Source organism: Petromyzon marinus, chromosome 74 (assembly GCF_048934315.1).
Source record: "Petromyzon marinus isolate PM22_M1 ecotype Great Lakes invasive population chromosome 74, UKy_Petmar_22M1.pri1.0, whole genome shotgun sequence".
In the NCBI taxonomy this organism is placed as follows: domain Eukaryota; kingdom Metazoa; phylum Chordata; class Hyperoartia; order Petromyzontiformes; family Petromyzontidae; genus Petromyzon; species Petromyzon marinus.
The window spans coordinates 7,901,431-7,928,539 of NC_133740.1; the positions used below are offsets into that span (position 1 = coordinate 7,901,431).

Consider the following 27,109-nt stretch of genomic DNA (forward strand, 5'->3'; position numbering starts at 1 on the left):
GCGAGCAAGCACATGTGGACAGAAATGAAAAAACTCCAACCCGAAGACCAGCTGATTCTCAAAACTTGGAACGCGCTTCCTGTCACATACCACACACTGCAGCGTGTGAGTATTGCTGTATTGACCATGTTTGGATCTACGTATGCATGTGAGCAGTCATTCTCACATCTTAAAAACATCAAGTCCAACCTACGATCACGTTTAACAGATGAAAGTCTCAACGCTTGCATGAAGCTTAACCTCACCAAGTACCAACCCGACTACAAAGACATCAGCAAATCCATGCAGCACCAGAAGTCGCATTAATGGTGAGTGTTATAACAACATTATTTAAAAGAATAAATTCAGAGGCTTATTATACTGACATTTAGTTGAATTCACTTTTAAAATATATTATATGGCTCTCACTGAAATAAATTTCCAAATTTTTTGCTTTCATGGCTCTCTTAGTCAAAAAGGTTCCCGACCCCTGGTGTAGCGCCTACAGTCGGAGCTCGGGTTAGCGGTGGGCAAGGTGTAGCGCCTACAGTCGGAGCTCGGGCGAGCGGTGGGCGAGGTGTAGCGCCTACAGTCGGAGCTCAGGTGAGCGGTGGGCAAGGTGTCGCGCCTACAGTCGGAACTCGGGTGAGCGGTGGTCAAGGTGTAGCGCCTACAGTCGGAGCTCGGGTTAGCGGTGGGCAAGGTGTAGCGCCTACAGTCGGACCTCGGGTGAGCGGTGGGCAAGGTGTAGCGCCTACAGTCGGAACCCGGGCGAGCGACCCGTCGGTGAGCGGCCCCCCCCCCCTTCCCCCGTCCGTGTGTGCGCGTGCGCAGCAAGACCGAGACGGAGCTGGCGCCCCTCCGCCGCCAGGTGCTGGAGCTCACGGAGGAGCTGTCGGCGGCGGCGCGGGCCCGGCAGCGCGCCGAGCGCGACCTGGAGGCGCGCGACGCCGAGAACGCCGGGCTGCGGCGCTCCGTGGCCGAGGCGTCGGCGCTGCGCCTCGCCATGACGACGCAGATCGACGTAGTCGAGGTGGGAGCGGCGTGGTGGGCTGGGAGGTGTCGGCTCCCTCGCCGGGCGCGCGGGAGGTCGCGGGTAACGTCCACGGCGGCGGCGGCGGCGAGCTGTCGTTGGGGGGCATGGCGTTGCAATGAAAAACAAATAAAAATTTTTTTTTTTCTCAAAGTAAAAAGTGTACCTGGCCCGTTGGCACAGGCGGCCGCGACTGTTGTTGTTGTTGATGCTGTTGCAGTTGTTGTTGATGCTGTTGATTTTGTTCTTGTTGACGGTGCTATTTATAGTGTTATTGATGCTGCTGCTGCTGCTGCTGTTGTTCATGTTGTCGATGCTGCTGTTGAACGCTGCTACACCGTAAAAAGTGTACCTGGCCTTGGCACAGGCAGCCGCGACTGTTGTTGTTGATGCTGTTGTTGTTGATGCTGTTGATTTTGTTCTTGTTGACGTTGCTATTTATAGTGTTGTTGATGCTGCTGATCTTGTTGATGCTGTTTTTGCTGTTTGTGTTGACGAGTTTGTTGATGTTATGATGGAAAACGCTGTTGCTGTTGATGCAGGTTTCTGTTACCGTTGTTGATGCTGCCGCCGCTGCTGCGGACGCTGCTGCTGCTGCTGTTGTTGTTCGTGTTGTCGATGCTGCTGTTGAACACTGCTACACCGTAAAAAGTGTACCTGGCCCTTGGCACAGGCGGCCGCGACTGTTGTTGTTGTTGATGCTGTTGTTGCAGTTGTTGTTGATGCTGTTGATTTTGGTCTTGTTGACGGTGCTATTTATAGTGTTGTTGATGCTGCTGCTGCTGCTGTTGTTCATGTTGTCGATGCTGCTGTTGAACGCTGCTACACCGTAAAAAGTGTACCTGGCCTTGGCACAGGCAGCCGCGACTGTTGTTGTTGATGCTGTTGTTGCTGCTGTTGTTGTTGATGCTGTTGATTTTGTTCTTGTTGACGTTGCTATTTATAGTGTTGTTGATGCTGCTGATCTTGTTGATGCTGTTTTTGCTGTTTGTGTTGTCGAGTTTGTTGATGTTATGATGGAAAACGCTGTTGCTGTTGATGCAGGTTTCTGTTACCGTTGTTGATGCTGCCGCCGCTGCTGCGGACGCTGCTGCTGTTGTTGTTCGTGTTGTCGATGCTGCTGTTGAACACTGCTACACCGTAAAAAGTGTACCTGGCCTGGCACAGGCGCCGCAACTGTTGTTGTTGATGCTGTTGTTACTGCTGCTGTTGTTGTTGATGCTGTTGATTTTGTTCTTGTTGACGGTGCTATTTATAGTGTTGTTGCTGCTGCTGATCTTGTTGGTGCTGTTTGTGTTGCCGTTGTCGAGTTTGTTGATGTTACGATGGAAAACGCTGTTGTTGTTGATGCAGGTTTCTGTTACCGTTGTTGATGCTGCCGCCGCTGCTGCTGCTGTTGTTCGTGTCGTCGATGCTGCTGTTGAATGCTGCTACACCGTAAAAAGTGTACCTGGCCTGGCACAGGCGCCGCAACTGTTGTTGTTGTTGCTGTTGATTTTGTTCTTGTTGACGTTGCTATTTATAGTTTTGTTGATGCTGCTGATCTTGTTGATGCTGTTTTTGCTGTTTGTGTTGACGAGTTTGTTGATGTTATGATGGAAAACGTTGTTGCTGTTGATGCAGGTTTCTGTTACCGTTGTTGATGCTGCCGCCGCTGCTGCTGTTGTTGTTCGTGTTGTCGATGCTGCTGCTGTTGTTGTTGATGCTGTTGATTTTGTTCTTGTTGACGTTGCTATTTATACTGTTGTTGATGCTGCTGATGTTGTTGATGCTGTTTTTGCTGTTTGTGTTGTTGTCGAGTTTGTTGATGTTACGATGGAAAACGCTGTTGCTGTTGATGCAGGTTTCTGTTACCGTTGTTGATGCTGCCGCCGCTGCTGCTGCTGCTGTTGTTGTTCGTGTTGTCGATGCTGCTGCTGTTGTTGTTGATGCTGTTGATTTTGTTCTTGTTGACGTTGCTATTTATAGTGTTGTTGGTGCTGCTGATCTTGTTGGTGCTGTTTTTGCTGTTTGTGTTGCCGTTGTCGAGTTTGTTGATGTTACGATGGAAAACGCTGTTGCTGTTGATGCAGGTTTCTGTTACCGTTGTTGATGCTGCCGCCGCTGCTGCTGCTGCTGTTGTTGTTCGTGTCGTCGATGCTGCTGTCGAACGCTGCCACACCGTAAAAAGTGTACCTGGCCTTGGCACAGGCGGCCGCGACTGTTGTTGTTGATGCTGTTGTTGCTGCTGCTGCTGCTGCTGTTCGTGTCGTCGATGCTGCCGTCGAACGCTGCCACACCGACGCTGCCGCCGACAGTGCCGCCTGCGGGAGCGCGAATCGGCGCTGCGGGAGGCCGGCGAGCGCGAGGCGGCGCTGACGGCGGAGGTGGCGGCCCTGAGTGCGAGCCTCGACGAGCAGGCGCGGACGCTGCAGAAGTACGAGACGGAGCGGCGCTACCTGCACAACCTCGTGCAGGAGCTGAAGGTGACGGCGGGGGGCGGGGGGGGGTCCGGCGGAGGGGACCGGCGCTTGCCGGCGTTTGCCGGGGTTGAAGAGCTAAAGGGGGGGGGGGGGGGGGGGATGGGCGCACGCGATGGAACTCGCGGCGATTCGATGACTATTCTTAGTTCTTTCGGTAAAGTCACGTTGAAGGGAAACAATAAAATAATTTTAAAATATATATATATATAAAACAATAAAAAACCGTGACTTTACCGAAAGAACTGAGAATATGAATTACTGCAGTCACGAAAGCTTTAAAATCAAGATTCGATGACTGCCACCGACGTGCTGTACGCCAGGCGAGGTTAGCATTTCATAGCCACCGTGTCTCTAACACGGCCACTGTGAAACCCCCCTTCTTAGAGAGACACCCAGACCCAGGGCTTGAACCCAGGGTCTTAGTGGTGCTGGGTCAGTGTCTCTAACATGGCCATTGTGAACCCAGTCCTGCAAATGTAGATGCCACTGGTTCTTCACGTTCTGCAGATGCCACTGGTTCGTGTTCTGTAGATGTAGATGCCACTGGTTCTTCACGTTCTGCAGATGTAGATGCCACTGGTTCGTGTTCTGCAGATGTAGATGCCACTGGTTCTTCACGTTCTGCAGGTGTAGATGCCACTGGATATTCACGTTCTGCAGATGTAGATGCCACTGGATATTCACGTTCTGCAGATGTAGATGCCACTGGTTCTTCACGTTCTGCAGATGTAGATGCCACTGGTTCTTCACGTTCTGCAGATGTAGATGCCACTGGTTCTTCACGTTCTGCAGATGTAGATGCCACTGGTTCTTCATGTTCTGCAGATGTAGATGCCACTGGTTCTTCACGTTCTGCAGATGTAGATGCCACTGATTCTTCACGTTCTGCAGGTGTAGATGCCACTGGTTCTTCACGTTCTGCAAATGTAGATGCCACTGGTTCTTCATGTTCTGCAGATGTAGATGCCACTGGATATTCACGTTCTGCAGATGTAGATGCCACTGGTTCTTCACGTTCTGCAGATGTAGATGCCACTGGATATTCACGTTCTGCAGGTGTAGATGCCACTGGTCCTTGACGTTCTGCAGATGTAGATGCCACTGGTTCTTGACGTTCTGCAGATGTAGATGCCACTGGTTCTTCATGTTCTATAGATGTAGATGCCACTGGTTCTTGACGTTCTGCAGATGTAGATGCCACTGGTTCTTGACGTTCTGCAGATGTAGATGCCACTGGTTCTTCACGTTCTGCAGATGTAGATGCCACTGGTTCTTGACGTTCTGCAGATGTAGATGCCACTGGTTCTTCACGTTCTGCAGATGTAGATGCCACTGGTTCTTCACGTTCTGCAGATGTAGATGCCACTGGTTCTTCACGTTCTGCAGATGTAGATGCCACTGGTTCTTCACGTTCTGCAGATGTAGATGCCACTGGTTCTTCACGTTCTGCAGATGTAGATGCCACTGGTTCTTCACGTTCTGCAGATGTAGATGCCACTGCTTCTTCACGTTCTGCAGATGTAGATGCCACTGGATATTCACGTTCTGCAGGTGTAGATGCCACTGGTCCTTGACGTTCTGCAGATGTAGATGCCACTGGTTCTTGACGTTCTGCAGATGTAGATGCCACTGGTTCTTCATGTTCTATAGATGTAGATGCCACTGGTTCTTGACGTTCTGCAGATGTAGATGCCACTGGTTCTTGACGTTCTGCAGATGTAGATGCCACTGGTTCTTCACGTTCTGCAGATGTAGATGCCACTGGTTCTTGACGTTCTGCAGATGTAGATGCCACTGGTTCTTCACGTTCTGCAGATGTAGATGCCACTGGTTCTTCACGTTCTGCAGATGTAGATGCCACTGGTTCTTCACGTTCTGCAGATGTAGATGCCACTGGTTCTTCACGTTCTGCAGATGTAGATGCCACTGGTTCTTCACGTTCTGCAGATGTAGATGCCACTGGTTCTTCACGTTCTGCAGATGTAGATGTCACTGGTTCTTAACGTTCTGCAAATGTAGATGCCACTGGTTCTTAATGTTCTGCAGATGTAGATGCCACTGCTTCTTCACGTTCTGCAGATGTAGATGCCACTGGTTCTTCACGTTCTGCAGATGTAGATGCCACTGGTTCTTCACGTTCTGCAAATGTAGATGCCACTGGTTCTTCACGTTCTGCAGATGTAGATGCCACTGGTTCTTCACGTTCTGCAGATGTAGATGCCGCCGCCGCCGCCGCCATCTATTGCGCAGGGCGGTTGACCTTACGACTCTTGGTCCGAACGGGCAACTGGACGTACGGTGACGGGCCTTGTTCGTGCCTCTGACAGTCCGTAAGTGGAACGTTCGCAAGTAGAGGTGTCCCTGCCCTGCCTCCCGCCCCCCACGTCTGCGATGCGCAGGGCAACATCCGGGTGTTTTGCCGTGTGCGTCCCCTCCTCGGCGACGAGGTGTCCAAGTCTGCGGGCCACATCTGCTTCCCCAGCATGGACGACTCCGGCATCGCCCTCGTCAAGCAGGAGGAGGTAACCCGCAAGCCCGCACCTCGTCGCAAAGATCTCCACCCTGTAGCCTTAACAGACTGTTTGGGGCAAGTGCTGGAAGCAATCAGCCTGAACAGACTGTTCGGGGCAAGTGCTGTTAGCGAGTAGCCTTAACACGCTGGGTAGTTGAGACACCGATACAGAGACACTGGGTGGTGAGACACTGGGTAGTGTAACACTGGGTGGTGAGACACTGGGTAGTGAGACACTGGGTAGTGAGACACTGGGTAGTGAGACACTGGGTAGTGAGACACTGGGTAGTGAGACACTGGGTAGTGAGACACTGGGTAGTGTGACACTGGTGGTGAGACACTGGGTAGTGAGACACTGGGTAGTGTGACACTGGTGGTGAGATACTGGGTAGCGAGACACTGGTAGTGAGACACTGGGTAATGTGACACTGGTGGTGAGACACTGGGTAGTTGAGACACTGGGTAGTGAGACACTAAGTAGTGAGAAACTGGGTAGTGAGAAACTGGGTAGTGAGACACTGGGTAGTGAGACACTGGTACATAGACACTAGGTAGTGAGACACTGGGTAGTGCATACCGTGTCAACCCATACTGTTTACTGTATTCTTGTACTGGGGATATTGAGTCTTCGGGTCCATATGGCGTACAGCCGTTTCAATACGGGCACAGAAAACAATAATTGTCTCTAGGATGAACGTCGAGATTATAAGGGGCACGGGGTGACCAATGAGGCCTACATTTGTCTGCAACAAGGTAGGGGGACACTGATAATGGGTTGACAGGTATGTAGTAGTGTAGTGTAGTGTGGAGTGTATAGTGTAGTGTATAGGATGAACGTCGAGATTTACAAGGGGCACAGGGTGACCATTAAGGTCTGAATTGGTCTGCAACAAGGTAGGGGGACACTGATAATGGGTTGACAGGTATGTAGTAGTGTAGTGTATGGTGTTGTGTGGCGTGTATAGTGTAGTGTATAGGATGAACGTCGAGATTTACAAGGGGCACAGGGTGACCATTAAGGTCTGAATTGGTCTGCAACAGGGTAGGGGTGACACTGATAATGGGTTGACAGGTATGTAGTAGTGTAGTGTATAGTGTAGTGTGGAGTGTATAGTGTAGTGTATAGGATGAACGTCGAGATTTACAAGGGGCACGGGGTGACCAATGAGGCCTGCATTAGTCTGCAACAGGGTAGGGGTGACACTGATAATGGGTTGACCGCTATGGTAACGTGACAGCAACTTGTTTACGCGACGCCCGCGACCGGAGCAGCGTCGCCGCCGCCGCGCCGCGTTTGACCGCTAGCGCCGCGTTTGACCGCTAGCGCCGCCACGCGTGTCCCCCAGTCGCACACGGGGCGAGGGGAGTCGAAGCCACTCCGCTACGAGTTCTCGTTCGACAAGGTGTTCCAGTCGGGCTGCTCGCAGAGCGACGTCTTCCAGGAGATCTCGCAGCTCGTGCAGGTTTGCTCGCTCAATCGATCGCTCGATCGCTCGCTCATTCTCTCGCTCGCTCATTCTCTCGCTCTCTCTGTCGCTCAGTCTCTCTCTCGCTCGCTCACTCATTATCTCGCTTTCTCGCTCTCTCTCTCTCGCTCCCTCGCTCATTCTCTCTCGCTCGCTTTCGCTCGCTCATTCTCTCGCTCCCTCGCTCAGTCTCTCACTCTCTCTGTCGCTCACTCTCGCTCGCTCACTCTCGCTCGCTCACTCTCTCTCGCTCCCTCGCTCATTCTCCCTCGCTTATTCTCTCGCTCCCTCGCTCAGTCTCTCTCTGTCGCTCATTCTCTCTCGCTCTCTCGCTCGCTCACTCTCTCGCTTGCTCATTCTCTCGCTCCCTCGCTCATTCTCTCTCGCTCGCTCACTCTCTCTCGCTCATTCTCTTGCTCTCTCACTCTCGCTCGCTCATTCTCTCTCCCTCGCTCATTCTTTCGCTCTCTCTGTCGCTCATTCTCTCGCTCACTCGCTCGCTCTCCCTTGCTCATTCTCTCGCTCCCTTGCTCAGTCTCTCTCGCTCGCTCTCTCATTCTCTCGCTTTCTCATTCTCTCGCTTTCTCGCTCTCTCTCTCTCGCTCATTCTCTCTCACTCATTCTCTTGCTCATTCTCTCTCGCTCGCTCTCTCTCTCTCGTTCTCTCGCTCCCTCGCTCATTTTCTCGCTCTCTCGCTCACTCTCTCTTACTCATTCTCTTGCTCACTCTCGCTCGCTTGCTCATTCTCGCTTGCTTACCCCTCACCCTGACCGCTCGACAACAAGAACAGCCCCCTAGCATGTCGCTCGCCCTCAACCCCCTCGCCCTCAACCCCCTCAACCCCCTCAACCCCCTCAACCCCCTCAACCCCCTCAACCCCCTCGCCCTCAACCCCCTCAACCCCCTCGCCTTCAGCCCCCTCGCCTGTCGCTAACCCCTCAACCCCCTTGCCCTCAACCCCCTCAACCCCCTCGCCCTCAACCCCCTCGCCCTCAAACCCCTCAACCCCCTCAACCCCCTTGCTCTCAACCCCCTCAACCCCCTCGCCCTCAACCCCCTCGCCCTCAAACCCCTCAACCCCCTCGCCCTCAAACCCCTCAACCTCGCCCTCAAACCCCTCAACCCCCTTGCCCTCAACCCCCTCAACCCCCTCAACCCCCTCATCCCCCTCGTCCCTCAACCCCCTCAACCCCCTTGCCCTCAACCCCCTCAACCCCCTTGCCCTCAACCCCCTCAATCCCCTCGCCCTCAGCCCCCTCAACCCCCTCAACCCCCTCAACTCCCTCGCCCTCAAACTCCTCAACCCCCTCAACCCCCTTGCCCTCAACCCCCTCAACCCCCTCGCCCTCAACCCCCTCGCCCTCAAACCCCTCAACCCCCTCAACCCCCTTGCTCTCAACCCCCTCAACCCCCTCGCCCTCAACCCCCTCGCCCTCAACCCCCTCAACCCCCTCGTCCTCAACCCCCTCAACCCCCTCAACCCCCTCGCCCTCAACCCCCTCAACCCCCTTGCCCTCAACCCCCTCGCCCTCAACCCCCTCAACCCCCTCGCCCTCAACCCCTTGCCCTCAACCCCCTCAACCCCCTCGCCCTCAACCCCCTCAACCCCCTCGCCCTCAACCCCCTCAACCCCCTCGCCCTCAACCCCCTCAACCCCCTCGCCCTCAACCCCCTCAACCCCCTTGCCCTCAACCCCCTCGCCCTCAACCCCCTCAACCCCCTCGCCCTCAACCCCCTCAACCCCCTCGCCCTCAACCCCCTCAACCCCCTCGTCCTCAACCCCCTCGTCCTCAACCCCCTCGCCCTCAACCCCCTCAACCCCCTCAACCCCCTCGTCCTCAACCCCCTCGCCCTCAACCCCCTCAACCCCCTCAACCCCCTCGTCCTCAACCCCCTCGTCCTCAACCCCCTCAGCCTTCTCGCCCTCAGCCCCCTCAACCCCCTCATCCCCCTCAACCCCCTCAGCCCCCTCAACCCCCTCGCCCTCAACCCCCTCAACCCACTCGCCCTCAACCCCCTCAACCCCCTCAACGCCCTCAAACCCCTCAACCCCCTCAACCCCCTCAACCCCCTCGCCCTCAGCCCCATCAACCCCCTCGCCCTCAACCCCCTCGCCCTCAGCCCCCTCAACCCCCTCGCCCTCAGCCCCCTCGCCCTCAGCCCCCTCGCCCGTCGCTAACCCCTCAACCCCTCAACCCCCTCTCCGTGACCCTGTCCCACACGGAGTGATTTGCCGCCCTGACGCGGGCTCTCGTCTCCAATGGTGACGACGATGAGAACGACGATGACGATGATGACGATGACGACGACGATGATGACGACGATGAGAACGACAATGACGACGATGATGAGGAAGACGATGATGACGACGATGAGAACGACAGTGGCGATGACGACGACGACAATGATAACGACAGTGACGACGACGACGGCGACGACGATGACGACGATGAGGGCGATGACTAAGATGATGATGACGACCGTGACGACGATGTAAACCCCCGTGCACCCCACCCACCCCCGCCCCGCAGTCTGCGCTGGACGGCTACAACGTGAGCATCTTTGCGTACGGCCAGACGGGTAGCGGCAAGACGTTCACCATGGAGGGGCCCGACGGGGCCGACTTCTCGCCGCACACCGAGGGCGTCATCCCGCGCGCCGTCAAGCAGATCTTCTCGGCCGCCCGCCAGCTCGAGCCCAAGGGCTGGAACGTACGGCGCGGTCGTGCGTGGCTCGTGCGTGTTGGGGGGTGTGTGTGTGTGCGTGCGAGCGTGTGGGGTGTGAGGGCGCGTGAGCGTGTGTGAGCGTGTGGGGTGTGAGGGTGTGGGGTGAGGGTGTGGGATGTGCGTGCGTGTGATGTTGGGGGTGTACGGGTGTGTGTGAGCGTGTGGGGTGAGGGTGTGTGTGTGTGATGTTGGGGGTGTATGGGTGTGTGTGAGCGTGTGGGGTGAGCGTGTGGGCTGTGCGTGCGTGTGATGTTTAGGGGTGTATGGGTGTGTGTGAGCGTGTGGGGTGAGGGTGTGCGTGTGAGCGTGTGTGTGTGTGATGTTGGGGGTGTATGGGTGTGTGTGAGCGTGTGGGGTGAGGGTGTGCGTTGGTGGGGAGCGGTAGCGTAGCGGTTAGCGCGTTGCGCTGTAAACCTGGCGACCCGGGTTCGATTCCCGCTCACGGCCAACACCAGTGACGATTATCTGAACCGGTCCTGGGCCTCCCCTAGGTCGACTCAGCCTCAAATGAGTACCTGGTGCGGTGGATAAAAACATTGCCACTAGGGAGACAAAGGCGGTCGGGCGTGGTGCTGGCCACCCACCCCCTCGTGTACTGTTCCGGCCTTCATAGGTGCTCGCTAACAGCACTTGCCCCTACAGTCTGTTAAGGCTATACGGGGGATCTTTGTCTTTGTGTGATGTTGGGGGTGTATGGGTGTGTGTGAGCGTGTGGGGTGAGGGTGTGCGTGTGAGCGTGTGGGGTGAGGGGGTGTGTGTGAGCGTGTGGGGTGAGGGTGTGCGTGTGAGCGTGTGTGTGATGTTGGGGGTGTATGGGTGTGTGCTTATGACTGGCTCCAGTTTAACAGCAGAGGTCTCACTCCGAATCAGTCGAGCGGCAATATCTTTTCATCGGTTGCGTAACGCTGTGTGGAAGCTACCTGGTCTGTCGCTCCGCACTAAGCTTCAGGTCTTCTCGGCCACGGTCATTCCCTCCCTTCTCTACGCTTGCGAAACGTGGACCCCCCTAATGGAACATCTTCGCCGGTTAGAAACATTTAGGCTGGCCTGCCTACGATCCATCCTGGGTTTAACCAGACTGGATTGTGTGAGGAGCTCACAAATCCTTGAAAGATCTGGGCAGGGTCCCATCGGTGAGCTCCTCCGGCAGGCAAGGCTGCGATGGCTGGGTCATGTAGCCCGCATGCCCAGCCACCGCATGCCGAAACAGCTTTTGTTTGGCCGGATTGAGGGGGCTAAGCGGGCGCGGCACGGGCTAGAGAAGAGATGGAGTGATGTGGTACAGGAGGACGTGGAGCTGAGTGGACTTGCCGATGACTGGTACCAGCGGTGTCAAGATCGGCCTCTGTGGAGGAGGCTCGTGAAGGATGCTACTGGGCAGTTGGAGGCAGTCGCCCTCCAACAACAACGGAGGGCGGAGGAGCGACGCTCACAACAGCGAGCGGAGCGCCGGGTGGCTAAAGCACAGCAGGTTGGCACAGTAGGGGGCACAGGTGGTGCATCAGCCAGTCATCTCAGTCAGTCGACCCGTGGCACCTGGGTCTGCCCCGTGACCTCCTGCCAGCGGGCGTTCGACACTTCACGTGGCCTCAGGGTGCACATAGCCTGGCACAAGCGTCGTGGTGACGTCACCGCCACTTAGTGGCGAATGGCGGTTGTTGTTGTTGTATGGGTGTGTGTGAGCGTGTGGGCTGTGCGTGCGTGTGATGTTGGGGGTGTATGGGTGTGTGTGAGCGTGTGGGGTGAGGGTGTGCGTGTGAGCGTGTGGGGTGTGCGCGCGTATGTGTGAGCGTCTGATGTTGGGGCGTGTGGCTGTGTGAGCGCGTGTGAGGGTTGTGTGTGTGAGCTTCTAGTGTGGGGTGAGGTTGTGTGGGTGTGTGTGTGTGTGAGCACGTGATGTTGGGTGTGTGTGTGTGTGTGTGAGCACGTGGGAGGTTTGTGTCTCGCCCGTGCGCCATCTCTCATGCGTGTGTGAGGTTTTGTGTGTGAACTTGTGGAGTGTGTGTGGGGTGTGCGTTTGTGCGTGTGACGTTTGTGTCTCGCTAGTGCGCCGTCTGTAATGCTCGCGAGCGTGTGTGTGTGTGCGTGCGTGCGTGTGAGCGTATGATGTTTGGGCGATTGTGGGGTGAGGTTGTGTGGGTGTGTGTGTGTGCGTGCGTGTGTGCGAGCGTGTGATGTTGGGGGTGTGTGGGGTGAGGTTGTGTGGGTGTGTGTGCGTGCGTGTGAGCGTGTGTGTGTGTGTGTGCGAGCGTGTGAGCGTATGATGTTGGGCGATTGTGGGGTGAGGTTGTGTGGGTGTGTGTGCGAGCGTGTGATGTTGGGGGGTGTGTGGGGTGAGGTTGTGTGGGTGTGTGTGCGTGCGTGTGCGTGCGTGCGTGTGAGCGTGTGATGTTGGGCGTGTGTGGGGTGATGTTGGGCGCGTGTGCATGAGCACGTGGGAGGTTTGCGCCTCCATCCGCGCGCCATCTCGTGAGCGAGCCCCGCCCCCGCGCGTCTCGCGCCGTCTCCAACGCGTCTCGCGGGTGCCGCCCCGCAGTACACGTTCCGGGCCTCCTTCATCGAGATCTACAACGAGAACCTGCGCGATCTGCTGGCGGGGCCGCGCGCCGGCAAGTCCCAGCCGCTGGAGATCAAGCAGGCGCCCGCCAAGGGGAGCGGCGGCAGCGGCGGCAGCGGCGCCGCCGCCGCCGCCGCCCAGCTCACCGTCACCAACCTGCTGTACACCCCCGTCACCTCCGAGGCAGAGGTGCGTGCACGAGTGGAAAACGGGGAGCGGTAGCGTAGCGCTCGTATAATGCAGGTTTTTAATTTTTCGCGTGAGATAGCGCGAACGAACCCTAAACAAAAACCCTGTGTTTGTGGGTTATATTGGTCTCCAGAAGCCGACGTGGGTAGCGTAGCGGTTAGCGCAACGCCGCGCTACGAGGTCGATTCCCGCTCGCGGCCGACGCCGGTGACGGGTTTACCCGAGCCGCTCCCGGTGCCTCCCCTAGGTCGACTCGGCCTCAAACGAGTGCCCGGTGCGGTGTGCAGTAAACCTCGCCACCGGGGAGACAAAGGCGGCCGGGCGTGGTAGTGCTGGCCCACCGTTACCCCTCGTGTGCCGTGCCGGGCCTTCGTAGGCGCTGCTACGCGCTAACAGCGCTTGCCCCGACAGTCTGTTGCGGGCTACACGGTGGGGGAGGGGTGGGATCTCTTGTCTTGTGTATGCGTCTGGCCTGGCACACCGTCACTTGGTCGGCGAATGGCCGGTATTGGTATTGGTGCGTCTTGTAGTGTGCATGAGCATGCGAGTTGACGCACGCTGCCGCTGTGCTAGCGTGCTTCTGTGCTAGCGTGCTTCTGTGCTAGTGTGCTGCTGTGCTAGCGTGCTGCTGTGCTAGCGCGCTGTGCTAGCGTGCTGCTGTGCTAGCGTGCTGCTGTGCTAGCGTGCTGCCGTGCTAGCGTGCTGCAGTAGCACGCTGTGCTAGCGTGCTTCTGTGCTAGCGTGCTGTGCTAGCATGCTGCTGTGCTAGCGTGCTGCTGTGCTAGCGTGCTGCCGTGCTAGCGTGCTGCAGTAGCACGCTGTGCTAGCGTGCTTCTGTGCTAGCGTGCTGTGCTAGCGTGCTTCTGTGCTAGCGTGCTGTGCTAGCGTGCTGCTGTGCTAGCGTGCTTCTGTGCTAGTGTGCTTCTGTGCTAGCGTGCTGTGCTAGCGTGCTTCTGTGCTAGCGTGCTTCTCTGCTAGCGTGCTTCTGTGCTAGCGTGCTTCTGTGCTACCCGCTGTGCTAGCGTGCTTCTGTGCTAGTGTGCTTCTGTGCTAGCGTGCTTCTGTGCTACCCGCTGTGCTAGCGTGCTTCTGTGCTAGCGTGCTTCTGTGCTACCCGCTGTGCTAGCGTGCTTCTGTGCTAGCGTGCTTCTGTACTAGCGTGCTTCTGTGCTGGCGTGCTTCTGTGCTAGCGTGCTTCTGTGCTGGCGTGCTTCTGTGCTAGCGTGCTTCTGTGCTAGCGTGCTTCTGTGCTAGCGTGCTTCTGTGCTAGCGTGCTTCTGTGATACCCGCTGTGCTAGCGTGCTTCTGTGCTAGCGTGCTTCTGTGCTACCCGCTGTGCTAGCGTGCTTCTGTGCTAGCGTGCTTCTGTGCTAGCGTGCTTCTGTGCTGGCGTGCTTCTGTGCTGGCGTGCTTCTGTGCTAGCGTGCTTCTGTGCTAGCATGCTGCTGTGCTAGCGTGCTTCTGTGCTAGCGTGCTGCCGTGCTAGCGTGCTTCTGTGCTAGCGTGCTTCTGCGCTGGCGTGCTTCTGTGCTAGCGTGCTTCTGTGCTAGCGTGCTGTGCTAGCGTGCTTCTGTGCTAGCGTGCTTCTCTGCTAGCGTGCTTCTGTGCTAGCGTGCTTCTGTGCTACCCGCTGTGCTAGCGTGCTTCTGTGCTAGCGTGCTTCTGTGCTGGCGTGCTTCTGTGCTAGCGTGCTTCTGTGCTAGCGTGCTTCTGTGCTAGCGTGCTTCTGTGCTAGCGTGCTTCTGTGCTACCCGCTGTGCTAGCGTGCTTCTGTGCTAGCGTGCTTCTGTGCTAGCGTGCTTCTGTGCTACCCGCTGTGCTAGCGTGCTGCTGTGCTAGCGTGCTTCTGTGCTAGCGTGCTTCTGTGCTAGCGTGCTGCTGCGCTATTGCGCCGCTCCGCGATCTGACCTCGCGTTGCCCCCCCCCCCCGCCCCCCCCCCCAGCTGGAGCGCCTGCTGCTGATCGCCAAGGGCAACCGCTCCGTGGCGTCCACCGCCGCCAACAACCGCTCGTCGCGCAGCCACAGCGTCTTCCAGCTGCACATCCGCGGCAGCAACGAGGCGACGGGGCAGCAGTTCACGTGTAGGAGCACCCACGCACCAACGCACGCGCGCACGCACCAACGCACACGCACCAATGGTCACCACCGGGGAGACAAAGGCGGCCGGGACGTGCTGTTGTCCGCTCGCCCCCCCCACCCCCCTCGCGTGCTGTGCCCCCGGCCTTAAGAGGTGCTCCGTAACGGTCTCTTAGAGGCTACGCGGGGGATCTTTGTGCGAGCTTGTGGACGCGTGTATTCTGCGTGTTCACGCGTGCCTGCGTGTTCACACCTGCGTGTTCGTGCCTGCGTGTTCGTGCCTGCGTGTTCACGCGTGCCTGTGTGTTCACGCGTGCCTGTGTGTTTGTGCGTGCGTGTTCACACCTGCGTGTTCGTGCCTGCGTGTCCACGTGCGTGCAGCCCAGCTGAACCTCGTTGACCTGGCTGGCAGCGAGCGGCTGGACAAGTCGCAGTCGACGGGCGAGCGGCTCAAGGAGGCGCAGCACATCAACAGCAGCCTCACGAGCCTGGCGCTAGTCATCATGGCGCTGTCCAACAAGGTCCGCCGGCGCCACCCTCGCCACCCTCGCCCCCAACACCCTCGCCACCAACACCCTCGCCCCCAACACCCTCGCCCCCAACACCCTCGCCCCCATGACACCGTGTCGCCCGTCACCGTGTCTCCGTGTCACCCGTCACCGTGTCACCCCCCCGCCGTGTGTCGGTCCAGGAGCAGCACATCCCCTACCGCAACTCCAAGCTCACCTACCTCCTGCAGAACTGCCTGGGAGGGAACTCAAAGACGTAGGTGGCAGCACACCCACACCACGCGCACACACACACACCCACACCACACACACACGCACACACCCACACCACGCGCACACACACACCCACACCACGCGCACACACGCACCCACACCACCCGCACACACACCCACACGCACACCCACACCACGCGCACACACACACACCCACACCACGCACACACACACCACGCGCACACACACCCACACCACGCGCGCACACACACACCCACACCACCCACACGCACACCCACACCACGCGCACACACACACACCCACACCACCCACACGTACACACACACCCACACCACGCGCGCACACACACCCACACCACACACACCCACACCACGCGCACACACGCACACACACACACCCACACCACCCACACGCACCCACACCACCCACACGCACACACAAGCACCCACACCACGCGCACACGCACACACACCCACACCACGCGCACACCCACACCACCCACACGCACACACACCCACACCACGCGCACACACGCACCCACACGCACCCACACGCACATACACCCAACCAGACCACGCACACACAAGCACACACACTCACACCACACGCCCACACGCACACCACACGCACGCACCCACACCACACGCACACACACCGCCCACACCACCCACACGCACGCACCCACAGCACCCACATGCTTACACGCACGTACCCTCACGCACCCACACCGCCCACACTGCCCACACCACGCACGCACGCACACCCACACGCATCCACACCACCTACACCGCACACACCACGCACGCACACCCACACCACCCACAGGCACACACACCCACGCACACACACCACCCACACCACGCACACGTAAACACACACACGCACCCTCACGCGCCCACACCACGCACACACCCCCACACGCACACACCCCCAAACGGACCCACACCACACGCACACACCCACCTGCACGCACACCCACACAAAGACAAAGATCCCCGTATCGCCTACAGACTGTAGGGGCAAGTGCTGTTAGCGAGCACTTATGAAGGCCGGAATGGTACACGAGGGGGTGGGTGGCCAGCAACAGGTGCTCATTTGAGGCTGAGTCGACCTTGGAGAGGCCCGGGACCGGCTCAGATCATCACTGGTGTTGGCCGCGTGCGGGAATCGAACCCAGGTCGCCAGGTTTATAGCGCAGCGCTAACCACGACCCACCCACTCATTCACTCATTCATCCACTCACCCACTCATTCTCCCACTCATTCACCCACTCACCCACTCATTCACCCACTCATTCATCCATTCACCCACTCACTCACCCACTCATTCACTCATTCATCCACTCACCCACTCATTCACTCATTCATCCACTCATTCATCCATTCACCCACTCACCCACTCATTCACCCACTCATTCACCCACTCATTCACCCACTCATTCACCCACTCATTCATCCACTCATTCATCCATTCACCCACTCACTCACCCACTCATTCACCCACTCATTCACCCACTCATTCACCCACTCACCCACTCATTCACCCACTCTCCCACTCATTCACCCACTCACTCACCCACTCATTAACCCACTCATTCACCCACTCATTCACCCACTCTCCCACTCATTCACCCACTCACTCACCCACTCACTCACCCACTCATTCACCCACTCATTCACCCACTCATTCACCCACTCATTCACCCACTCATTCACCCACTCATTCACCCACTCACCCACTCATTCACCCACTCATTCACCCACTCATTCACCCACTCATTCACCCACTCATTCATCCACTCACCCACTCATTCACCCACTCACCCACTCATTCTCCCACTCATCCACCTATTCAACGACCCACTCGCGCTTGCAAAAGAGACCTCACCCTGGATCCCGCTCGTGTCCTCACCTGGTTGCCCAGAATGCCTCTGTGTGGCCTTAAATATCAGTTTAACACGTGGTGGCAGTAGTAGTAGGAGGTGGCTTTCCCGACCAATATTATCCACAATGGAGATGTTGTGGGTTAGATGGTGTAAATAAAAGTGCACACCTACCCACACACACACCCACGCGCTCACCCACTCACCCATGCACACACTCGCACGCACGCACCCACCCACACATGCACCGACTCACCCACACACACACACACATACCAACCCATCCACGCACTCACCCACGCAACCGATCACCCACCCACCCACTCGCGCATCCACCCACGAACTCGCGCATCCATCCACGCACACACCAACCCATCCACACACCAACTCACCCACACACCAACCCATACACACACTCACCCACATACCCACCCACACACACACTCACATACCCACCCACACACTCACTCGCGTACCCACACACTCACTCACTCACTCACGTACCTACACACACACTCACGTACCCACCCACCCACACACACCCACATACCCACCCACACACACACTCACTCACCCATGTACCCACACACACACTCACTCACGTACCCACCCAAACACTCACTCACATACCCACCCACACACTCACTAACGTACCCACCCACACACTCACTCACATACCCACCCACACACTCACCCACGTACCCACCCACACACTCACCCACGTACCCACCCACCTATACACTCACTCACGTACCCACCCACACACTCACCCACATACCCACCCACACACTCACTCACGTACCCACCCACTTACCCACGTACCCACGCACTGATCCACGTACCCACCCACCCCGCAGGTTGATGTTCATCAACCTCAGCCCTTCGGAGGACAACTTCTCCGAGACGCTAAACTCGCTACGGTTTGCAACAAAGGTGCGTGCGGTCAAGAGCTTGGGACTGTATGGTGACGGTGCGTGTGCGGCGATTGTGCGTGTGTAGGGTGTGTGTGTGTGTGTGGTCAGGGTGTGTGTGTGGTCAGGGTGTGTGTGTGTGGTCAGGGTGTGTGTGTGCGGTGATTGTGCGTGTGTAGGGTGTGTGTGTGTGTGTGGTCAGGGTGTGTGTGTGTGGTCAGGGTGTGTGTGTGTGGTCAGGGTGTGTGTGTGTGCGGTGATTGTGCGTGTGGTCAGGGTGTGTGTGTGTGTGGTCAGGGTGTGTGTGTGTGTGGGGTGGACAGTCCTCTACTCGGGGCAGCAGACTGCCAAACAACAGGGTGTGGCTCTTCTTTTGAACAAAAGAATGAAGGGGGCGTGGGAGCGTGGCGGTGAGGTGTGGGAAGCTGTAAGCCCCAGGCTACTTTGGGCTCGCCTTCCCATCAACCGGAGGCGAGGAATGGTGGTCGTGGTTACTTATGCCCCCACCGAAGATGAACATCCGTGGAGGGATGCAGGCAAAGCCGATGAGTCAGATGCCTTCTATGACCTCCTGTCACAGGTGCTGGCTAAAGTGGCCCCTCAGGATAGAGTCATCTTGTTGGGTGACTTCAATGCCCGAGTTGGTCATGATACTGGCACCTGGTCTGGAGTGATTGGAGGGCATGGGCCAGATCAGCTCAATAACAACGGTAGGAGGCTGCTAGATTTTTGTGCAGCCCATGGGCTTGTAATTACCAACACGCTGTTCCGGCATCGGCGCATCCACACAACATCATGGATGCATGCCGGGTCCAAGCAAGAACATCTGCTGGACTACATAGTGACGGACCAGCGGATGCGAGCCCATGTCCTTGACACCAGGACCTACCGTGGAGCTGATCTGCCCTCTGACCATCGACTAGTCATCTGTAAGATGCGCCTGCCATTCTTCCACTCCGGTGGTGGGTGTACACCCAGGACCCCATTCCAACCTAAAGTGGCCTGGTCTCAGTTATCTGATGAAAGTTGCAAGCGAGAATTTCATCATCGCTTGCGGCTGGGATTGGCATCGTCCCCGCCTCCTCCTGATGTCGAGGGTAAATGGGCGAGGTTTAGGACTGTGACTCATGCAGCTGCAATGGCTGCTTTGGGTACGCGGTCCAGACCTCCCCAGAGACCCTGGCTGACAGAGGAGGTATTCAGGATGGTTGAGAAAAAGCGACAGGCCCACTGTCATCCGCTACAGAATCCCACGTCAGAGAATGAGGAGGCTTACCGCAGCCTTCGCTCGGAGGTTCGAAGAGCCGTGAGGCGCTGCAAGGATGGGTGGTGGTTGCGGGTTGCTGAGGAGATGGAGTCTGCCTCAGTGGCCCGTGATCACAAATCTCTATTTAACTCCATCAAAAAAGTAACCTGCAGCGCCACACCTATTACCATCATTAGGGGAAAAAACGGTGATCCAATCTCCGACCCCCAGGAACAGGTTTGCAGATTTGCTGAGCATTTCTGTGAGGTCCTGGGGGAGGGAAAATCCCTCAGCCAGGAAAACATCGTGGCACAAAGTGAGGATGACCCTGCTGAGGCTGCGGTGCCTCAAATATTGGAAGAAGTCACCCCCTGTGAGTGGCTGGCTGAGGTGCCATCTGTTGAGGAAGTACTGAAGGCGATCCGGAGTCTGAGACCAGGAAAGGCAGCGGGCAGAGATGATCTCCCAAGCGAAATGCTGAGGGAGGGTGGCGTTTGTGCACAGACTGCCCTATATGACGTAACAACGGTCTGGACCACTGGACGGGTTCCGCAGGATTGGAAGGATGCCCTGGTGGTCCCCCTCTTTAAGAAGGGGGACCGCAAAGACTGTAACAACTACAGGGGCATCTCACTCCTCAGTGTGCCGGGAAAGGTCCTGGCAAGGATTATTCAGCATCGCCTTGCCAAGCACGCTGAGGAGAGGCTTGCGGAGCCCCAATGCGGTTTCAGGAAAGGGTGGTCCTGCACAGATGCCATATTTTCTGTCCGTCTGCTACAGCAGAGGTGTAGGGAATTCCAACAAGACCTACATCTCTGCTTTATTGACCTGGTCAAGGCCTATGATACCATCAGTAGGCCTGGGCTCTGGGTCGTTCTTCGTGCTTTTGGAGTACCTGACCCTCTGCTCACGATCATTAAGGACCTTCATGATGGTGAGCGGGCCCGGGTAAAACTACGTGGCCGGGAGTCAGAGCCATTCCCTGTACACCTTGGGGTGCGACAGGGATGTCCTCTGGCTCCCACATTATTTAACATCTATTTTGACCACGTAGTTCGTGAAGCCTTCAATAGCTGTACCGGGGGAATCTCCATATGGTACAGATATAATGGGAGGCTGATCGATGCCCGGGTGTGGTCAAGGGATGGCTCCCTATTGCTCAACCACGTTATGTATGCTGATGATTTGGTAACAGCTGCTCAGTCAGAGGAGGAGTTGGAGACGCTGCTGCTGAGACTGGAGCGTGCCACTAAGAGGTGGGGCCTTGCCATCAGCCCCACCAAAACTAAGCACCTGCCTGGGTATTTTGTACCATCGGACACTCCACCCCCACAACTCCCAATCGGTGATGGGGCAGTTGTGGAGAGAGTTGAGAGTTTCCCATACCTGGGCAGTGTGCTTATGACTGGCTCCAGTTTAACAGCAGAGGTCTCACTCCGAATCAGTCGAGCGGCAATATCTTTTCATCGGTTGCGTAACGCTGTGTGGAAGCTACCTGGTCTGTCGCTCCGCACTAAGCTTCAGGTCTTCTCGGCCACGGTCATTCCCTCCCTTCTCTACGCTTGCGAAACGTGGACCCCCCTAATGGAACATCTTCGCCGGTTAGAAACATTTAGGCTGGCCTGCCTACGATCCATCCTGGGTTTAACCAGACTGGATTGTGTGAGGAGCTCAAAAATCCTTGAAAGATCTGGGCAGGGTCCCATCGGTGAGCTCCTCCGGCGGGCAAGGCTGCGATGGCTGGGTCATGTAGCCCGCATGCCCAGCCACCGCATGCCGAAACAGCTTTTGTTTGGCCGGATTGAGGGGGCTAAGCGGGCGCGGCACGGGCTAGAGAAGAGATGGAGTGATGTGGTACAGGAGGACGTGGAGCTGAGTGGACTTGTCGATGACTGGTACCAGCAGTGTCAAGATCGGCCTCTGTGGAGGAGGCTCGTGAAGGATGCTACTGGGCAGTTAGAGGTAGTCGCCCTCCAACAACAACGGAGGGCGGAGGAGCGACGCTCAGAACAATGAGCGGAGCGCCGGGTGGCTAAAGCACAGCAGGTTGGCACAGTAGGGGGCACAGGTGGTGCATCAGCCAGTCATCTCAGTCGACCCGTGGCACCTGGGTCTGCCCCGTGACCTCCTGCCAGCGGGCGTTCGACACTTCACGTGGCCTCAGGGTGCACATAGCCTGGCACAAGCGTCGTGGTGACGTCACCGCCACGTAGTGGCGAATGGCGGTTGTTGTTGTTGGTCAGTGTGTGTGTGTGGTCAGGGTGTGTGTGTGCGGTGATTGTGCGTGTGTAGGGTGTGTATGTGTGGTCAGGGTGTGTGTGTGGTCAGGGTGTGTGTGTGTGTGGTCAGGGTGTGTGTGTGTGTGGTCAGGGTGTGTGTGTGTGTGTCGTCAGGGTGTGTGTGTCGTCAGGGTGTGTGTGTGCGGTAATTGTGCGTGTGTGGTCAGGGTGTGTGTGTGTGTGGTCAGGGTGTGTGTGTGTGGTCAGGGTGTGTGTGTGTGTGGTCAGGGTGTGTGTGTGCGTGTGTAGGGTGTGTGTGTGCGCGTGTGTAGGGTGTGTGTGTATGTGTGGTGGGGGTGTGCGGTGATTGTGCGTGTGGAGGGTGTGTAGGGTGTGTGGTGAGGGTGTGTGTGTGCGTGGTGATTGTGTGGTGTGCGCACGTGTGGTGAGAGGGTGTGTGCGTGGTGAGCTTGCGTGGCGAGCGTGGTTAATGCTGAAGTGCTGCTGTGGCTCGGAACACTTCGCCTCGCCGACCTCTGACCTCTGCCCCCTACCCTCTGCCCTGTCCCCTCTGCGTGACGACGGCGCAGGTCAACGAATGCGTCATCGGAACCGCGCAGGCCAACCGGACATAGACAACCACACACAGACAACCACACACAGACAACCGGACACAGACAACCGGACATAGACAACCGGACATAGACAACCGGACATAGACAACCGGACACGTGCGCTCGGGGCGGGGGGGGGGGGGTGAAGACCACTTTGAGAGTCCTGACGGAGAACTAAAACGGATAGTAGCCAGCCGCGGCTCGCGAAGCCGTGCGCTCGGGGTTTTATTTTGTAATGTTAGCCCAGGGTTCCTGTTTGCGCTCTCAATAGTAACGCGCCAAACAACAAATTCGGTTAGCGGTTCACCAGCGGGCAATGGTCTCCACGGGCCATCATCGCCACCACCGTCATCATCATAACCACGTCATCACGACCACCATCATCATCACCACTACCATCATCATCACCACCGTCATCGCCACCACCGTCATAACCATAACCACGTCATCACGACCACCATCATAATCACCACTACCATCATCACCACCATCATCGCCACCACCGTCATAATCATAACCACGTCATCACGACCACCATCATCATCACCACTACCATTATCATCACCACCTTCATCGCCTCCACCGTCATAATCATAACCACGTCATCACGACCACCATCATAATCACCACTACCATCATCACCACCATCATCGCCACCACCGTCATAATCATAACCACGTCATCACGACCACCATCATCATCACCACTACCATTATCATCACCACCTTCATCGCCTCCACCGTCATAATCATAACCACGTCATCACGACCACCATCATAATCACCACTACCATCATCATCACCACCATCATCGCCACCACCGTCATAATCATAACCACGTCATCACGACCACCATCATCATCACCACCACCATTATTATCATAATGATCATCATCACCACCATCATGATCATCATCACCACCATCATGATCATCACCACCATCATCATCACCACTACCATCATCATTGCCACCACCGTCATAATCATAACCACGTCATCATGACCACCAACACCACCATCTTTATAATCATCACCACCACCATCATCACCATTATTTTCATCATCACCACCATCTTTATCATCATCACCACCACCATTATTATCATCACCATCATGATCATCATCACCACCATCATGATCATCACCACCATCATGATCATCACCACCATCATTATTATCATCATCACCACCACAATCATTATCATCATCACCACCACCATCATCGCCACCATAACCATAACCTCATCATCGCGACCGCCATCATCACCGTCGTCAACATCGCCACCACCACCTTAACGGATTGATTGTTGGTGGCACGCAGCCTTCCAGCAGACTGTCCGGCGACGCTCATCTCTAGAAATGTATTTTAAATCTCGTAGAGCGGTGGAGCGTATCGTATAGTGTAGTGTTCTAGTATTGCGTTGTGTGCGTGTGTGTGTAGTGGTGTACGTTGAACTTCTTTCGCGCCGTACGTAGCCAGCCGTCGCTAGTCGGAGGTGCGGGTGGAAGGACAACAAACAGCAACAACAACAACAACGCCTCATGAAGGCCGGCACTGTGGCACGGAGAGAGAGGGGGGGGGGTGGCGTGGTTTGGCCAGCACCACAAAGACAAAGATCCCTCCCCGGCCCGTGTAGCCTCAACAGACTGTTGGGGCAAGTGCCACGAGCGAGCGGCAGCGCGCCTATGAAGGGCCGGCGCTGCGGCACGCGACGGGGAGGGTTGCCAGCGCCGTGCCACCACTGTCAGTCGCAGTCACCACTGTCAGTCGCAGTCACCACTGTCAGTCACAGCCACCACTGTCAGTCACAGCCACCACTGTCAGTCACAGCCACCACTGTCAGTCACAGCCACCACTGTCAGTCACAGCCACCACTGTCAGTCACAGCCACCACTGTCAGTCACAGCCACCACTGCCAATCGCCGCCACCACTGCCAGTCACAGCCACCACTGCCAGTCACAGCCACCACTGTCAGTCACAGCCGCCACTGACAGTCACAGCCACCACTGTCAGTCACAGCCACCACTGTCAGTCACAGCCACCACTGCCAGTCACAGCCACCAATGTCAGTCACAGCCGCCACTGTCAGTCACAGCCACCACTGTCAGTCACAGCCACCACTGCCAGTCACAGCCACCACTGACAGTCACAGCCACCACTGTCAGTCACAGCCACCACTGTCAGTCACAGCCACCACTGCCAGTCACAGCCACCAATGTCAGTCACAGCCACCACTGTCAGTCACAGCCACCACTGCCAGTCACAGCCACCACTGACAGTCACAGCCACCACTGTCAGTCACAGCCACCACTGTCAGTCACAGTCACCACTGTCAGTGGCAGCCACCAATCCCAGTTGGCCGCCGTTCGCCACCGAGCGACGGTGACGCGACCGCGGGCGCCTGTGCCAGGCCGGGTGCGCTTTGAGGCTGCCAGCGTGCAGCTGTCGAAGGCTCTCGCTGGCTGGCAGGGAGGAGGTCACGGGACAGACCCAGCAGGTGCCGTGGGTTGGCTGACCGAGATGACCGGTAGATGCACCACCAGCTGTAACCCCCTGCTGTGCCAGGCTAGGTGCAGGAGGTCACGGGACAGACCCAGCAGGTGCCGTGGGTTGGCTGACCGAGATGACCGGTAGATGCACAACCAGCTGTAACCCCCTGCTGTGCCAGGCTAGGTGCAGGAGGTCACGGGACAGACCCAGCAGGTCCCGTGGGTTGGCTGACCGAGATGACCGGTAGATGCACCACCAGCTGTAACCCCCCCTCCCCCCCCTTACTGTGCCAACTCGCTGCATTTTAACCGCTCCTTGAGCTTCGCTCCTCTGCGCTCTGTTGTTGCTGGAGGGGCGACTGCCTCCAACTGCCCAGTAGCAGCAGCGTCCTTCACGAGCCTCCACAGAGGCTGATCTCGAAAACCGGCAAATCCACTCGGCTCCACATCCTCCCGTACCGCATCGGCTCCATCTCTTCTCCAGCCCGTGCAGGGCCCGTTTAGCCCCCTCCATCCGGCCAAACAGAAGCTGCTTTTTGGGCTACCCACAGTGGCTGGGCACAGGGTGGCTGGGCTATGCGGGCTACATGGCCCAGCCAACGCAGCCTCGCCTGCCGGAGGAGCTCACCGATGGGAATGTGTCCAGATCGCTGCCAACCGTCGCTACCACCACCGTCACTGCTACCACCACCACCGTCACTGACACGACCACCGTCACCACCACCACGGGCGTTCCTCCTCGTGGTTGGGGGGGGGGGAGGGGGTTAGGTCCCTGGCTTTGCCAGTCGGGAGCGATGGTGCAGCGGTTAGCGGCGACGTCGCGCGTTACTTGACCCCGAGTCCGCGACCCGGGTTCGATTCCCCACTCGCGGCCCGCCAACAGCGATTATCTGTACCGGTCCTGGGCCCGCCCCTAGGTCGACTCGGCCTCATAACGAGTCCCTGGTGCGGTGGTGGAGTGTCGTGAAACATCGCCACTGGGGGAGAGGCGAAGGTGTCCGGCCGGGCACGGTTCCCGGGCCCACACCAAACACGTCGTGTGGCACAGCTGATGCTGCTGCTGCTCACTACTAACAGCACCTACCCACCCCCAGCAGTCTGTTCGAGGCTACAGGAGGGGATCGGTGATGGTGGTGGCGATGTTGCCGGTGGTGGCGCTGGCCAACCCACCCTTTCGTGTGCCACAGTGTCCCGGCCTTCACAGCTGCTGCTCCTGCTCGCTACTAACAGCACTTGCCCACCCAGCAGTCTGTTAGAGGCTACGGGGGGGGGGGGCGGGGATTTGTTGATGTTGGTGGCAGTGATGTTTGTGGTGCTGGCCACCCCCCACCCCCTCGTGTGCCACAACGCCAGGCCTTCGCTGCTGCTCGCTAACTAACAGCGCTTGCCCACCCAGAAGTCTGTTCGAGGCTACACGGAGGAGTGGTGGTGACGTTGTTGTTGGTGGTGACGGTGGTGGTGGTGGTGATGTTGGTGGCGCCGGCCACACCAAAGAACTCGTGTGCCGCAGTGCCGGTCGTCACGGCCGCTGCTTCCAGCGCTTGGCCCCCAGCAGCCTGTTAGAGGCTACGCGGGGGAGTGGTGGTGGCGATGTGGTTGGTGGTGACGTTGGTGATGTTGGTGGCGCTGGCCACACCAAAGACCTCGTGTGCCGCAGTGCCGGTCGTCACGGCCGCTGCTTCTAGCGCTTGGCCCCCAGCAGCCCGTTCGAGGCCACGCGGAGGGTCCGGGGATCTTGTTGGCACGCGGCCTCCGGGCTGTCCGTCTCTGGAAGCTCCCGCCCCCACCGCTTGCTGTCGTGTCGCTGTTGGGGCGTGAATGGGAATGGCTTGGGGGAGGTAAATAAAACACGAAAGAACCCACGTCTATTTAGCCTTTTGATGAGCGTCGTCTTTTTTTTGACGTTCGCTCGTTATGATTGTGCGTGACTGGGAGAGAAGTGGGCGGGAAGCGGGGGAAAGACGACACTACATGACGCACTACATTATACACCACGCTGTT

General features: G+C 57.4%; 1 protein-coding gene across 2 annotated transcripts in view; it reads left to right on the plus strand.

The window, feature by feature from the left end:
• KIFC1 (kinesin family member C1) overlaps positions 1 to 26,970 on the plus strand; it is a 44,823-nt gene extending 17,853 nt beyond the window's left edge. For both annotated transcript variants that reach the window (XM_032980764.2, XM_076056061.1), the window contains 11 exons: positions 814 to 1,012; positions 3,310 to 3,477; positions 5,874 to 5,996; positions 7,333 to 7,449; positions 9,985 to 10,164; positions 12,716 to 12,925; positions 14,869 to 15,007; positions 15,384 to 15,523; positions 15,694 to 15,767; positions 18,485 to 18,560; positions 22,594 to 26,970. In XM_032980764.2, the coding sequence (XP_032836655.2) occupies positions 814 to 1,012; positions 3,310 to 3,477; positions 5,874 to 5,996; positions 7,333 to 7,449; positions 9,985 to 10,164; positions 12,716 to 12,925; positions 14,869 to 15,007; positions 15,384 to 15,523; positions 15,694 to 15,767; positions 18,485 to 18,560; positions 22,594 to 22,638 (1,471 nt within the window). In that variant the 3' untranslated portion in view covers positions 22,639 to 26,970. The remainder of the gene's footprint in view (positions 1 to 813; positions 1,013 to 3,309; positions 3,478 to 5,873; positions 5,997 to 7,332; positions 7,450 to 9,984; positions 10,165 to 12,715; positions 12,926 to 14,868; positions 15,008 to 15,383; positions 15,524 to 15,693; positions 15,768 to 18,484; positions 18,561 to 22,593) is intronic.
• Positions 26,971 to 27,109: the final 139 nt, after the last annotated feature.